General features: G+C 37.8%; 2 protein-coding genes across 3 annotated transcripts; both read left to right on the top strand.

Annotated features, from left to right (window-relative positions):
* Nucleotides 1-5,316: 5,316 nt before the first annotated feature.
* Nucleotides 5,317-7,707, top strand: LOC122311690 (zinc finger protein BRUTUS-like). Of its 2 annotated transcripts, none has more exons than XM_043126327.1 (7): nucleotides 5,317-5,415; nucleotides 5,568-5,621; nucleotides 5,728-5,946; nucleotides 6,038-6,175; nucleotides 6,332-6,566; nucleotides 6,745-6,810; nucleotides 7,331-7,707. In XM_043126327.1, exons 2-7 carry the CDS (start codon nucleotides 5,614-5,616, stop codon nucleotides 7,394-7,396), a joined length of 732 nt encoding a protein of 243 aa, XP_042982261.1. In that variant the 5' UTR covers nucleotides 5,317-5,415; nucleotides 5,568-5,613; the 3' UTR covers nucleotides 7,397-7,707. The 2 variants fall into 2 exon arrangements, with proteins under 2 accessions (XP_042982261.1, XP_042982260.1); XM_043126326.1 differs by having other exon boundaries at nucleotides 5,317-5,419.
* Nucleotides 7,708-9,094: 1,387 nt separating this feature from the next.
* Nucleotides 9,095-9,580, top strand: LOC122310396 (nuclear transcription factor Y subunit B-3-like). Its single transcript, XM_043124291.1, has one exon. The coding sequence runs from the start codon at nucleotides 9,095-9,097 to the stop codon at nucleotides 9,578-9,580; it is 486 nt and encodes a 161-aa protein (XP_042980225.1).
* The last annotated feature ends 2,277 nt before the right edge of the window (nucleotides 9,581-11,857 follow it).

The following is an 11,857-nucleotide window of genomic DNA, read 5'->3' as shown; positions in this document are numbered from 1 at the left end:
TCGAGAAGAGATCGGATAAAATGGTATCGCAACTGTATGTGTTTTGTTCTGGAATGAAAGGCTGGATTCTTTGCAAGAAAAATAGTACTCTGACTATCACTGTGCAGAATGCCTTTTTCATTCTTTTTTCCCAATTCCTCCAAGAATGACTGCAACCAAACCATTTCCTTCCCTGCTTCAGTTATAGCAACGTATTCCGCTTCTGTAGTTGAGAGAGCAACAATCTTCTGTAACTTAGAAGCCCACGATATAGCTGTACCACCCAGCGTATACACAAATCCAGTAGTACTTTTTCTGTTGTCAACGTCACCTGCTAAATCAGCATCTACATATCCCTGTAGTTTTAAACCTGCTTTTGTAAAGCATAGTGACGTATCTGAAGAGCCTTGTAGATATCTTAAAATCCACTTGACTGCTTCCCAATGCTGCTTTCCTGGATTACTCATGTACCTGCTCACAGCTCCCACTGCTTATGCAATATCTGGCCTTGTACAGACCATGGCGTACATAAGACTACCAATGGCAGATGCATAGGGTATTTTGTTCATGCATTCTTGCTCTTCCTCCGTCTTTGGCGACTGATCCTTAGTTAGTCGAAAGTGACTAGCTAAGGGTGTGCTTACTGGTTTCGCCTTGTCCATGTTAAATCTTCTAAGCACCTTCTTTACATACTCCTCCTGCGAGAGCTTGAGAGTATCATTAGACCTATCTCTAATAATTCTCATACCAAGGATTTGTTTTGCAGCACCCAAATCCTTCATCTCAAACCGCTTTGACAACTGCTTCTTCAGTTCATTGATTTCCTCGATGCTTGACCCTGCAACAAGCATATCATCCACATATAACAGTAGGATAATATAAGAGTTGTCAAAATTCTTCATATAGCAACAATGGTCGGCCTGCAGTCTTGTAAATCCATTACTGCACATGAAGTTGTTAAACTTTCGGTACCATTGTCGTGGAGCTTGTTTTAGGCCATACAAGCTCTTCTTCAGTTTGCAAACTAGATTCTCTTTTCCCTTCACTGAGAATCCTTGTGGCTGGTGCATATAAATGTCTTCCTCCAAATCACCATGAAGGAATGCAGTCTTCACATCTAACTGCTCAAGATGTAGATTCTCTGCAGCCACAATTGCCAACACTAGCCTGATAGTAGTCAATTTTACAACTGGGGAGAAAATGTCTGTATAGTCGACACCTTCTTTTTGTTGAAACCCCTTCACGACCATTCTGGCTTTGTAGCGCTTGCTACCATTGTGTTCTTCTTTAATTCTGTACACCCATTTATTGTGCAAAGCCTTCTTGCCTTTTGGAAGCTTAGTTAGCTCCCATGTCTGATTTGACATCAGTGACTCCATCTCATCTTGCATGGCTTTCTCCCACTTGATCGAATCTTCAATTCGTAGAGTTTCATCATAACTTTCCGGTTCACCACTATCTGTTAGCAAGATGTAGTAGAGAGATGGTGAGAACCGCTGTGGTGGCCTAATTGTTCTTGAAGATCTTCGAGTAGCAGTGAGTGGTGTACGTTGTTCGATCTGTGTATCATCATTTTCTTGATCCTCGTTCTGATCAGTGTTGACTCGAGTAACATCAAAATCAACAACCTCAGGTTTCTTTGGCTGCTCTTCAGGTTCAGCTTGTGACTTAGCTTTGTACAAAATCTGCTCATTGAATATCACATTTCTACTTCTGATGATTTTGCGATTTTTATCATCCCAAAATCGATAGCCAAATTCTTCATCACCATAACCGATGAAAAAACATTTTCTAAATTTGGCTTCTAACTTGTTACGATCAGTAGAATCTATGTGAACATATGATAAACAGCCAAAAACTTTCAAATGGGAAAGATTTACCTTCTTTCCGCTCCAGACTTCCTCTAGTAGATCGAACTTTAAGGGAACTGAAGGTCCCCGATTAATCAAATAGGCTGCAGTGTTAATTGCATCAGCCCAAAAACATTCAGGCAATCCTGAATTCAGCCTCATGCTTCTGGCACGTTCGTTGAGAGTTCTGTTCATGCGTTCAGCTACGCCATTCTGCTGCGGTGTCCGGGGAATAGTCTTCTGAAATCTAATCCCATTTGCAGCACAGAATTCTTTGAACCCTCCGTCGATGTATTCTCCTCCATTGTCTGACCTCAGACATTTTAACTTCAAGCCTGTTTCATTTTCAACCATGGCTCTCCACTTCTTGAAAGTATCAAATGTGTCAAATTTATTTTTCAAAAAATAAACCCATACTTTCCTGCTTGAGTCATCAATAAAGGAAACATAGTACCGCGATTCTCCAAGAGAAGCGACTGGGGATGGCCCCCATAAATCTGTGTGCACCAACTCCAACTTTGTAGATTTTGGAGTTCTACCATTTTTCAGGAAACTAACTTTTTTCTGTTTCCCAAAAATGCAACCTTCACACATGTCGAAATCAGTTGATTCCAACTTTGGTAACTTTCCCTTGGATAATAGTACTTTCATTCCTTTCTCACTCATGTGACCAAGCCTTTGATGCCATAGGTTGGCATTTGCATCAGCAATTGCAATAGTATCTCTAATACTTGAAGTCATGTATAGAGTACCTGTTTTTGTGCCTCGAGCTACTACCATAGCTCCTTTTGTTATCTTCTATGTGCCACCGGTAAATAGTACCGAATGCCCATCAGCATCAAGTTGTCCTACAGAAATCAGGTTCCTCATGAGCTTGGGAACATGTCGCACCTTCTGTAGCAACCATGCACTTCCATTGGGCAGATTGATTGGTACATCTCCCATGCCTTCGATTTCCAACGCTTCACCATCTGCTAAGTACACATTCCCGAAATCACCAGTGACATAATTCTGCATGATTTCTCGGTGTGCTGTAGTGTGGAACGAGGCTCCTGAATCTAACACCCAAGATTCAATTTGGTTGTCGACTGAAAGGAGAAGGCATCTTGGAGATCTTCTGTTGTGGCATTAACAGAGTCATGCTCATTCTTCTTCTTTGCTTCCTTGCAATTATTTTTGAAGTGGCCAATCTTGCCACAATTCCAGCACTGTACTTGTTTTCCGGACCTAGATTTACTTCTGCCTCTTCGGGACTTCAATCTGCCCCGATTTGAACTTCTACTAGCTCCTCTACCTCTCGTCTCGAGGTTTAAGGCAGAACTGGAAGTTGATGCTTCTCCTGTATCTCTTCTGCGAACTTCCTCGCTAAGAATATGGTCCCGGATATCTTGATATTTCATCTTTGTTTTGCCATAAGAATTGCTAACAGCTGTTCTCATGGCCTCCCAGCTCTTTGGCAATTGAGCTAGAGCAATCAGTGCACGTACTTCATCATCAAATTCAATCCCCACTGAAGCTAATTGATTGATGATGGTGTTGAACTCATTCAGATGCTGAATAACTGGAGTTCCTTCTGTCATTCTCAAGTAGAATAGCTTATACATCAAATGCACTTTATTATTGGCTAATGGCTGCTCGTACATGTCCGATAGAGCTTTCATCAAATCCGCCGTGGTCTTCTCCTTTCCCACATTGTGTGCAACTGATCTTGACAGTGTTAGTTGAATGACTCCCAACACTTGTCTATCAAGGAAACTCCAATCTTCATTGCTCATGTCATCTGGCTTTCTTCCTAGGAGTGGAAGATGTAGTTTCTTCCCATAGAGATAATCCTCTATCTGCATTCTCCAGTAGGCAAAGTCTGTACCGTCAAATTTCTCGATACCAACACCTTTAGCTTCTTCTCCAGCCATAACTTTACAAATGAGTTCAAATTCAAACAAACAAAGATCACCGTTGCGTCCGAAACACTCGAATTAGCTGGAAACGAGTCTGGAATGATCCAAATAGTTTGTCAGCACTATTTGATCGTCGCGATGGAACTCCAACTGGCGTGATCTAGCCCAAATTGATCTGCAACACGTGGATGGTTCAGATCCAATGTACTGATGCCGAATCTCAAAATTTAGACCTTACGGATGAGTCCGGAATGATCCAAATAGTTGGAAAGCACTATTTGATCGTCGAAATCGGACTCCGAATAGCTTAGATCTAGCCAAAAAACAGATCTAAAAAACGGACGGTTCTGATCTATCTGGCGCGTGAGATACACGCGCTACACAGTGCGCGTGTAATACACGCGCGTACAGTACTGTGCGCGTGGGGGAGAGTGAGGCGCGTGTGACACACGCGCCTAACCTCTCTAGGGCGCGTGGGCGCGTGTCCTTCACGCGTCTTCAACCTCTGGCGCGCGTGGGGGCGCGTGAGCGCATGTGGTGCACGCGTCTTCAACCTCCGGAGCGCGTGGGGCGCGTGGGTTGTAGCAGATGCACGCGCCGATCTTCTAGGGGCGCGTGTAGCCTCGTCCGACCTCCGTTTTCGATTCCGTTTGCGGCAACGGATTCGTCTCGACGTGAGGAACACCGTGGAGTTGTCAAAAATTAATTTTGAACAACTTGAATTTTTGGATAGCTCGAACCAGTGCTCTGATACCAGTTGTTGGGAGCTGTTCTGACACAGAGACGATTCTAAATAAAGGAGGGACGAAATTTAACGTGGTTCGGCAATTGCCTACGTCCACAGATGCTGTAATTTCACTATGAAAATAATTTTACAGAAAACTCTCTCTCACCCACTTTGATGCACTCTGCACACACACAGCACTCTTTATTTTCTCTCTGCTCTTCTTTGCTGCACACTCCACACACTTAAGCTCTCCTATTTATAGGAGAGCATATCAGTATGTTGCAGCAATTTGCTGCATGATTCTTGGGGAGGTGGGGAGGTGCCTAACAATACAAAGGGGCAAACGGTGCATTCGGTGTCTTTCGGTGCACTGTTCACTGCTTTTGTCTCCACCTGCAACACTCCATGCATCAATATCGGAGACTTGACTTTTATCGATCATATTCTATCCATGAAAGAAGAAATTAGAGAGATATAATTAATAAAAGTAAATTAAAGCATGTCAAGTAACACACAAATAATATAGACAATGAAGACGCGATATGCTCCATGCATCATAGACTTAACTCGTGCCGTATTCATGTATATTGATCAACAAATTAAGAAGAAAGATATAAAAATTGAAGTAAATAAAAGCATGTCATGTAACATATTGGATTTGAAATAAATTAATTATGGTCTTAAAATATTGCAGGAGTTGTTGAGAGAGCAGGTAGCCAAGGTGAACAACATAAATTTACTTAAACTCCAACGTACGTAATGCATGACATTATCTTTTCTGTCTTTTCGTTTTTGTTCTCCCATGAAATAAAGCAATATATATAATGATATAAACGTACATCATTAGCCGTCCGTGATTACTGTAGCCGTTTGTCTGTGGAAAAAAAGGAAGGTTGCTCAGCGAATAATTGGCACTACAGGCGCGGATCGAGGGCATTAAACTGTTCCTCGCTAGCTAGCTGTTGGTATCATTTGATTAGGATTGTGCTGATCTGTTGCCTTATATAAATTTGTTTGCAAATTTTTCTTATGATGATTGTGTTTCGTATATAATCTTAATAGGCTGGTACTTGGCCGGACTTTGATCATTGCGTGACTAATCTTTTTCTGCAGGATTAACCGGGATCCAAGAAGAAAAGAAAATCCTATTCAAAATCCAATGGCCGGGTACGTAAAAAAGGAAAAAATCCATGTTAAACTGTACATTTAGATTAATATATGTGCATTTAAGGTTATGTTAATGGGGAAGTGGGAATATACTTTATGTTGGCAGGCGGATAGCTTCTCAGCAAAACTTCCCACCGGCGACAGCAGGTGAAGGTTTTGGTGAAGATGATGTACTTGGATTTTCTCCATCATTTCGTGATCCGGAGAACCAGGTATTTGGGTGTGAGCATTACAAAAGAAACTGCAAGATCCGTGCTGCTTGCTGCGGCAAGTTGTATACATGCAGGTTTTGCCATGACAAAAGCAGTGACCATTCGATGGATAGGTAACTTTGTGGCATGCATGCACATTCATTATCGGGTACTTGCATCTAGATCTGTGGATTCTTGCTTTAACTTTTGTTTATTAATGTGCAGGAAAGCTACTGCTGAAATGATGTGTATGCGCTGCCTGAAAATCCAGCCTCTAGGACCGGTTTGCTCGACTCCCTCCTGTGGTGAACTCTCAATGGCAAAGTACTATTGCAGTACTTGCAAGTTTTTTGATGATGAAAGGTACATAACTGCATATTTCTGTTTCAGATCCTGCAATATTGGTGATATCCCGTACTGAATATTGATTGATGTGTTTAGGTCCCCGTACTGAATTTCTTGCTGATGCTAATCTTTTATTATTGTTATTGATCTTTCCTCCTATATATGTTATTTCAGGGCAGTTTATCATTGCCCTTTCTGCAATATATGCCGTGTAGGGAAGGGTCTTGGAACAGACTATTTCCATTGCATGACATGCAATTGTTGCCTCTCGACGAAGGTGGTGGATCATGACTGCGTGGAGAATTGTTTGAAAACGACATGTCCTGTCTGTTCTGAATTCATGTTCACATCCTCGACAAGTGTCAGAATTCTTCCTTGTGGCCATTGTATACATGCAGCTTGCTTCAAGGTTTGCATTCCATATTATCTGTTGATGATCACTTCTTTGCTTCGCTTCAATTCCTGTTGTTCTTTTAGGCTCGATCTGTCCCAAATTTTGCCTTCAACTAATTTAGATCAACAGTTTGTGGATCGAGTACCTAATTCATACCCTATATTGATCATATATTCCTTGCCCTTTCTGACAGGATTACAAGACTCGCAGCCACATGAACACCTGCCCAAACTGTATCGAACCTTCTGGAGATGAGGGGGTAAGTACTGAAATATATCATTTATATTATTTGAAGCTTTCTGAGTGGCATATATATTAATAAGGGATTTTGCTTTTGTGATAAAAATATAATACAAATAATTAACTCTATTTATTTTTACCAGTTTAAGTTTATACGACAAATATTGATTTCATAAGATAAGAATAAGACACTGAATTTAAACACGGACTCGACACTATTGTGTTGACAAAGCATGCAGAAAACAATATATATGTGCGGTATATAACATTATATATTCAATTTAGAACTTTTTTGCTCATCATTTCACACATCGCACATTATATTTTTTTTTGCATTTTTCTTAAACTAATTAGTTATTTTATTCATCATCCATACATTATATATTTGATAAGAAAAAAAATAAAATAAAAAATAAATAATCATATACAGTATATGGTGTGAGAATAATAAATGGAATTTTTCGTTCAGTCTAAAATGGCAGCAATTACAATGTAACATGCTTTATTTTGGTTATTGATCGATTGCATATATTTTCCAGACCAAGCCAAAACCTCCAAAAAACAGAAAAGGAAACAAACCCAATATCGGTGATTCCCGATTATGAATTATGATGCGATGCTGTCAGCACTCGTGAGATCTCAAGCGTCGATTAATAAGAAAGTACGTAGCGATGCAGACGCAGCAGCTTATACGACGGAGACAGAAGAACACACAGAAATAGAGTCGTCAAGAGTACTGTTTTTATTTTCAGAACATGCAATACTGCTTTTACGCATATTATATATAAGGATTCGGATTCCGGGAAAATCTTCTTATAAGTAGAATTTGTGCACTAATTCCTGCATCGATATTAATATATAAAGTATATGTTTAAACACACGATGTGAATTGAAGATAAAAATAATTTTTATGAGATATGAGATTTTCTTCTTTTCTCAAAATTTTTTTAAATAAAAAAATCATTAGTATGCAAATTGATATACGAATTTGCTTGTATCTAACAAAACTCATTCATTTTATACCCATCCGAACATGGGGTTTTTTATATCAAAAATTCTATACGAAGCCATTTTTGCCTATCTTTTGTGCACTCTACTAATGTGATTGGTTGTGTCACTTTTTTTAATATAAAATAATTATTTTGGTCAATCACATCTATAATATATGTAAAGAGTATGCAAAAATGACTGTATATAATATAACTCTTTTTATATTGAGTTATATCATGTGAAATTAAAGCTTATTAATAATTAATACTACTCGGATCTTTTTTCTTGAATTCATGATGATGAATGGTATGTTTTCTAACTGTCTAGAAAGTTTGAAAGGAGTAGGAAAAATAAAGAACAGTTACTATATCACCCCCACCAAATTGAAGTGATTGGACTCATTACATGGATATTCCAAATAAGTTTATAAAGCTTCTTCATTTCACCCCTAATGTGAATGCCCGAGTTTGCTTTATATACAGCTTGTTAGATGATCTATTAAAAAGTTAAAAAATAAAAGTTTATAAATTGATATAGTTTGATGCATATAATGCTTTTTTTATAGTGGAGGTATATTTAACGTATGTAATACGTATCACTATGCCTATGTATATGACCCGAAAAACCAAGTGGCCCGATTGACTCGACCCGAACTAAACCGGCATATGATGGGTTATTAAGTCATCAATTCACCAATCCGATAAAAACGACAGGTTTAAATTTTGGATTAAACCAACCGAGTATAAATTCGTTCTTACCTCCCATTCTCTCAAAACTTAGCCTAGTATAAACTAGTTGCCCTGGGATGTGATTTCCTTCGCCTAAGACTCACACTCATACTGGGATCAAATTCACTTCCAACTACAAATAAAAGATAAGTATGGATAGACAAGCAATCAAGAGTCTCAATCTTCCAGTCTACGATAATATTGTCAAGGGTGGGCATTCATCTCCAGCACTCGAATCAGGAAATTAATGGGTTTGCTCAAAAACTAGTGAGAACCAAAATGGGTGAAGAAAAACTAAATCCTCAGATCAAATGCATCACAAAGATACCAAAAAACTACAACATTCATTTCCCATTAGGGTTGTTTGCTTTGCCCCAAAAATTTTCGAAATTTTCCATCCTTGTTCTCTTTTTATTTCCCCTTGCCTTCGCATGACCCAAACACCACCTTGAACCGTTCTCTCAAAACCTTTCGATATGGGTATCTCCTTTAAGGTCTCAAAGATCGGTACAAGGTTCTACCCAAAGCCTCTGCTTCCTCTCGAGGTGAAGGTCACCGACGATCTCAAAGAAATTGAAATAGATCATGAAGAAGGCGCGGCCGGCGAACGTGAAGATCTTGAAAGATGCCAAGGAGATGGTGCAAGAGTGCGTGTCAGAGTTCATAAGCTTCATCACTGGCGAAGCATCCAACAAGTGCGAGAGGGAGAAGCGAAATACAATCAAAGGCGACGATCTATTGTGGGCCATGACCACCCTCGGCTTTGAGGACTACATGGAGCCTCTCAAGGTGTACCTAGAGAGGGAGGGTGGGTTTAAGAGGGGCAAAGTAGGAGGAAGAGGAGGGAGGGACGATATGGGAGAGACAAAGTTTACAAAAGTTTTACAATCTGGTTTGGACCACATTAGAGCAAGAGAGGGGCGTGGCTGTGCAAATGATGGTGAAGGATCGAAAGCAAGAACAACAGGTTCTAAAATTTACGGGTTAGGTCGGACCCAAATCTACTTTGGACGGGTAGCTGTGCATAACAATTTTCTGTTGTTTAATCCAAACATGGTGACTAGCTTTTAGCTGTTTAGAATCTACTTGGGCTAGGCTTTTACCATGGTTGTACAGAACTATAGCCATTTAGGACAAGGGTTAATTTCACATGCAAGACCATTGGGCCATTCCTTGTTTATCTGATTTTTCATTTTATATCCTTTACACCCACGCACATGACATGTTAATTTATCAACATATATATTTATAAAGCTATATATTCAGTTCTCGATAGATCAATTCAATAAAGCAAAGCTAACTGTAAGAGAAAGAGGTGAAGAATGCAGATGCCGCATGCATTCCGAATGTATCAATAAAAGGTAAGGTGGTACTTTTCATGATGTGCTTCCCCAATTTGGGGAACCCCCAATTAGGTAGGCTTGCCTTTAGTAAAAGTCACTGACCCAGCTCCCTTATCAGTCCCCAGTACGTGCTCTCTAAAGTGGCGTGTTGGCATTTGCCAATTAAGATGTGCACTATACAGTGTGGTCAACACTTCAACAGTACCACGCGTGTTTCATTTTGAGTAGTGTCCTCGGAGATGTAGTGCAAGAACCCACCAAATGAGGTAAAAAATAAAAAAATAATTGATTTTTTTTATTGATTTTTTTATATTCTTAAATATTTTTTAAAATAATAAATTTACAACATCAATAAAAACCACTTTCTTAATTACTAAATAAAATAAAATAAAAGCATTCGGGACCCAAATTCGGGTCCAAATTAAGCATTTTTATTTCAATTAACATATCCTTAAAACTGAACATTACTAGAGCAGGCTTTTCTCGGGGAGACCGTCCTGCTGGCTGCAGGCCATGAGGACCGGAATTTGGTCGTTCAATATATTAAATAACAGAGACTTATGAGTACGTACTTAATTAATTAGTATAAGGAACATGTAGATCATGCATGTGTTGTAATTATATGGCACTAGAGGATCAATTGTTTTTTTATAGTCTATGTGCTTGCAGAATCTTCTATTGAAAATATAAAAATTATATGTGCAATCATTTTTACGTGCTCTCCTATGCACTATACTGATTTGATTGATTGCACATTAAAAAGAAATTAATTTAACCAATCATATCAGTAGAGTATATAAAGAATACGTAAAAATAACTATATGTAACATTACTCGTTATGTATAAACGCGTGCACATATACACTCTAATTAGATAAATATCTGCATTCTACACACACATACATATATATATATATATATGTGCACATACATTTAGTAGGTATATGCGCAATAACTTATAGATTTGGAGAATCATATGATGACTCATGCATACATATCTATATATAGATGAAATTAAAAATTAAGATGCTTATAAATTTATTAATCAAAGTGCAATATGCAATTATATATGAAAATGACATGACCTACGTACGAATGACTTTAAGCGCGCACAAAATTTTAAGTGGGAATTATCATGCAACTGGTCGGTTGATCAGGTGGAATATGATCCATAATCCATTATTGGTGTCATATACGCGTTTCATAATTGGAGAAATGTGTACCAATCACATCCTTAATTTACACACGCATATATATATATATATATATATATACTAGATGATCATATATAATTTGGTTTTTGGGATTTTGTGGACTCACCCATGACTTAGTGCATGTTTGAGCTTACAATAGGAAATATATAACTTATAACTTATAACTTTACGGCTTATATATAGCTTATATTTTAAGTAATAAGGTGTATTATTAAAAAATTATTTATTTACTGTTTAGTAACTATATATTTAAAATAATTTTAAATATTTTATGTTTATTTGAAAATACATTTAAAAAGTGATTTCTGAAATAGAAATGACGATTATTTGAATTTTCAAAGATTATAACCATATTTTCGAAAGTTTGAAAGTTGAAATTATCTTAAAGTTATATAAATATTTTCGTCTATTAACAGTAGTCTTTTTAAAATTTGAATTACGTTATACATTATCTGAAAAAACACATTTGAGGAAAGTGCTTTAATATGTAATACCAAAATAACTTAATTTTTCTATTAAAGAACTTTTAAAGATATTCGAACATTTTTTAATACTCACGCCTCAACCTCAAACAGACTCTTAATTAATACATATATGGGTTGAATACGTACACATTTCGACCAATTGACATGACACATAAATCAAATTGAGTAATGCTACATTTGGTCATGGAATATATAAGTGTCGTGCGCATAATCATTTTGAAAAAGAGTAGGATTCACTAATAAAAAATTAGTTTTTTTTTCATATGAATTCCATATTTAATTAATTTTTTTTAAAGAGATTACGCGA

The sequence above is a fragment of the Carya illinoinensis genome, chromosome 5 (assembly GCF_018687715.1).
Source record: "Carya illinoinensis cultivar Pawnee chromosome 5, C.illinoinensisPawnee_v1, whole genome shotgun sequence".
In the NCBI taxonomy this organism is placed as follows: Eukaryota; Viridiplantae; Streptophyta; class Magnoliopsida; order Fagales; family Juglandaceae; genus Carya; species Carya illinoinensis.
Note: the sequence above shows the minus strand (reverse complement) of the source record. Positions and strands in the feature narration are given on the sequence as shown.

What these genes read in the sequence shown, in the direction of transcription:
- LOC122311690 (XM_043126327.1), top strand. An exon ending in AAGTTTTTTGATGATGAAAG is followed by an intron (nt 6,176 to 6,331) that starts GTACATAACTGC and finishes ATGTTATTTCAG; the next exon opens with GGCAGTTTATCATTGCCCTT. An exon ending in AACCTTCTGGAGATGAGGGG is followed by an intron (nt 6,811 to 7,330) that starts GTAAGTACTGAA and finishes TATATTTTCCAG; the next exon opens with ACCAAGCCAAAACCTCCAAA.
- LOC122310396 (XM_043124291.1), top strand. Translation starts at nt 9,095, where the DNA reads ATGAAGAAGGCGCGGCCGGCGAACGTGAAGATCTTGAAAGATGCCAAG.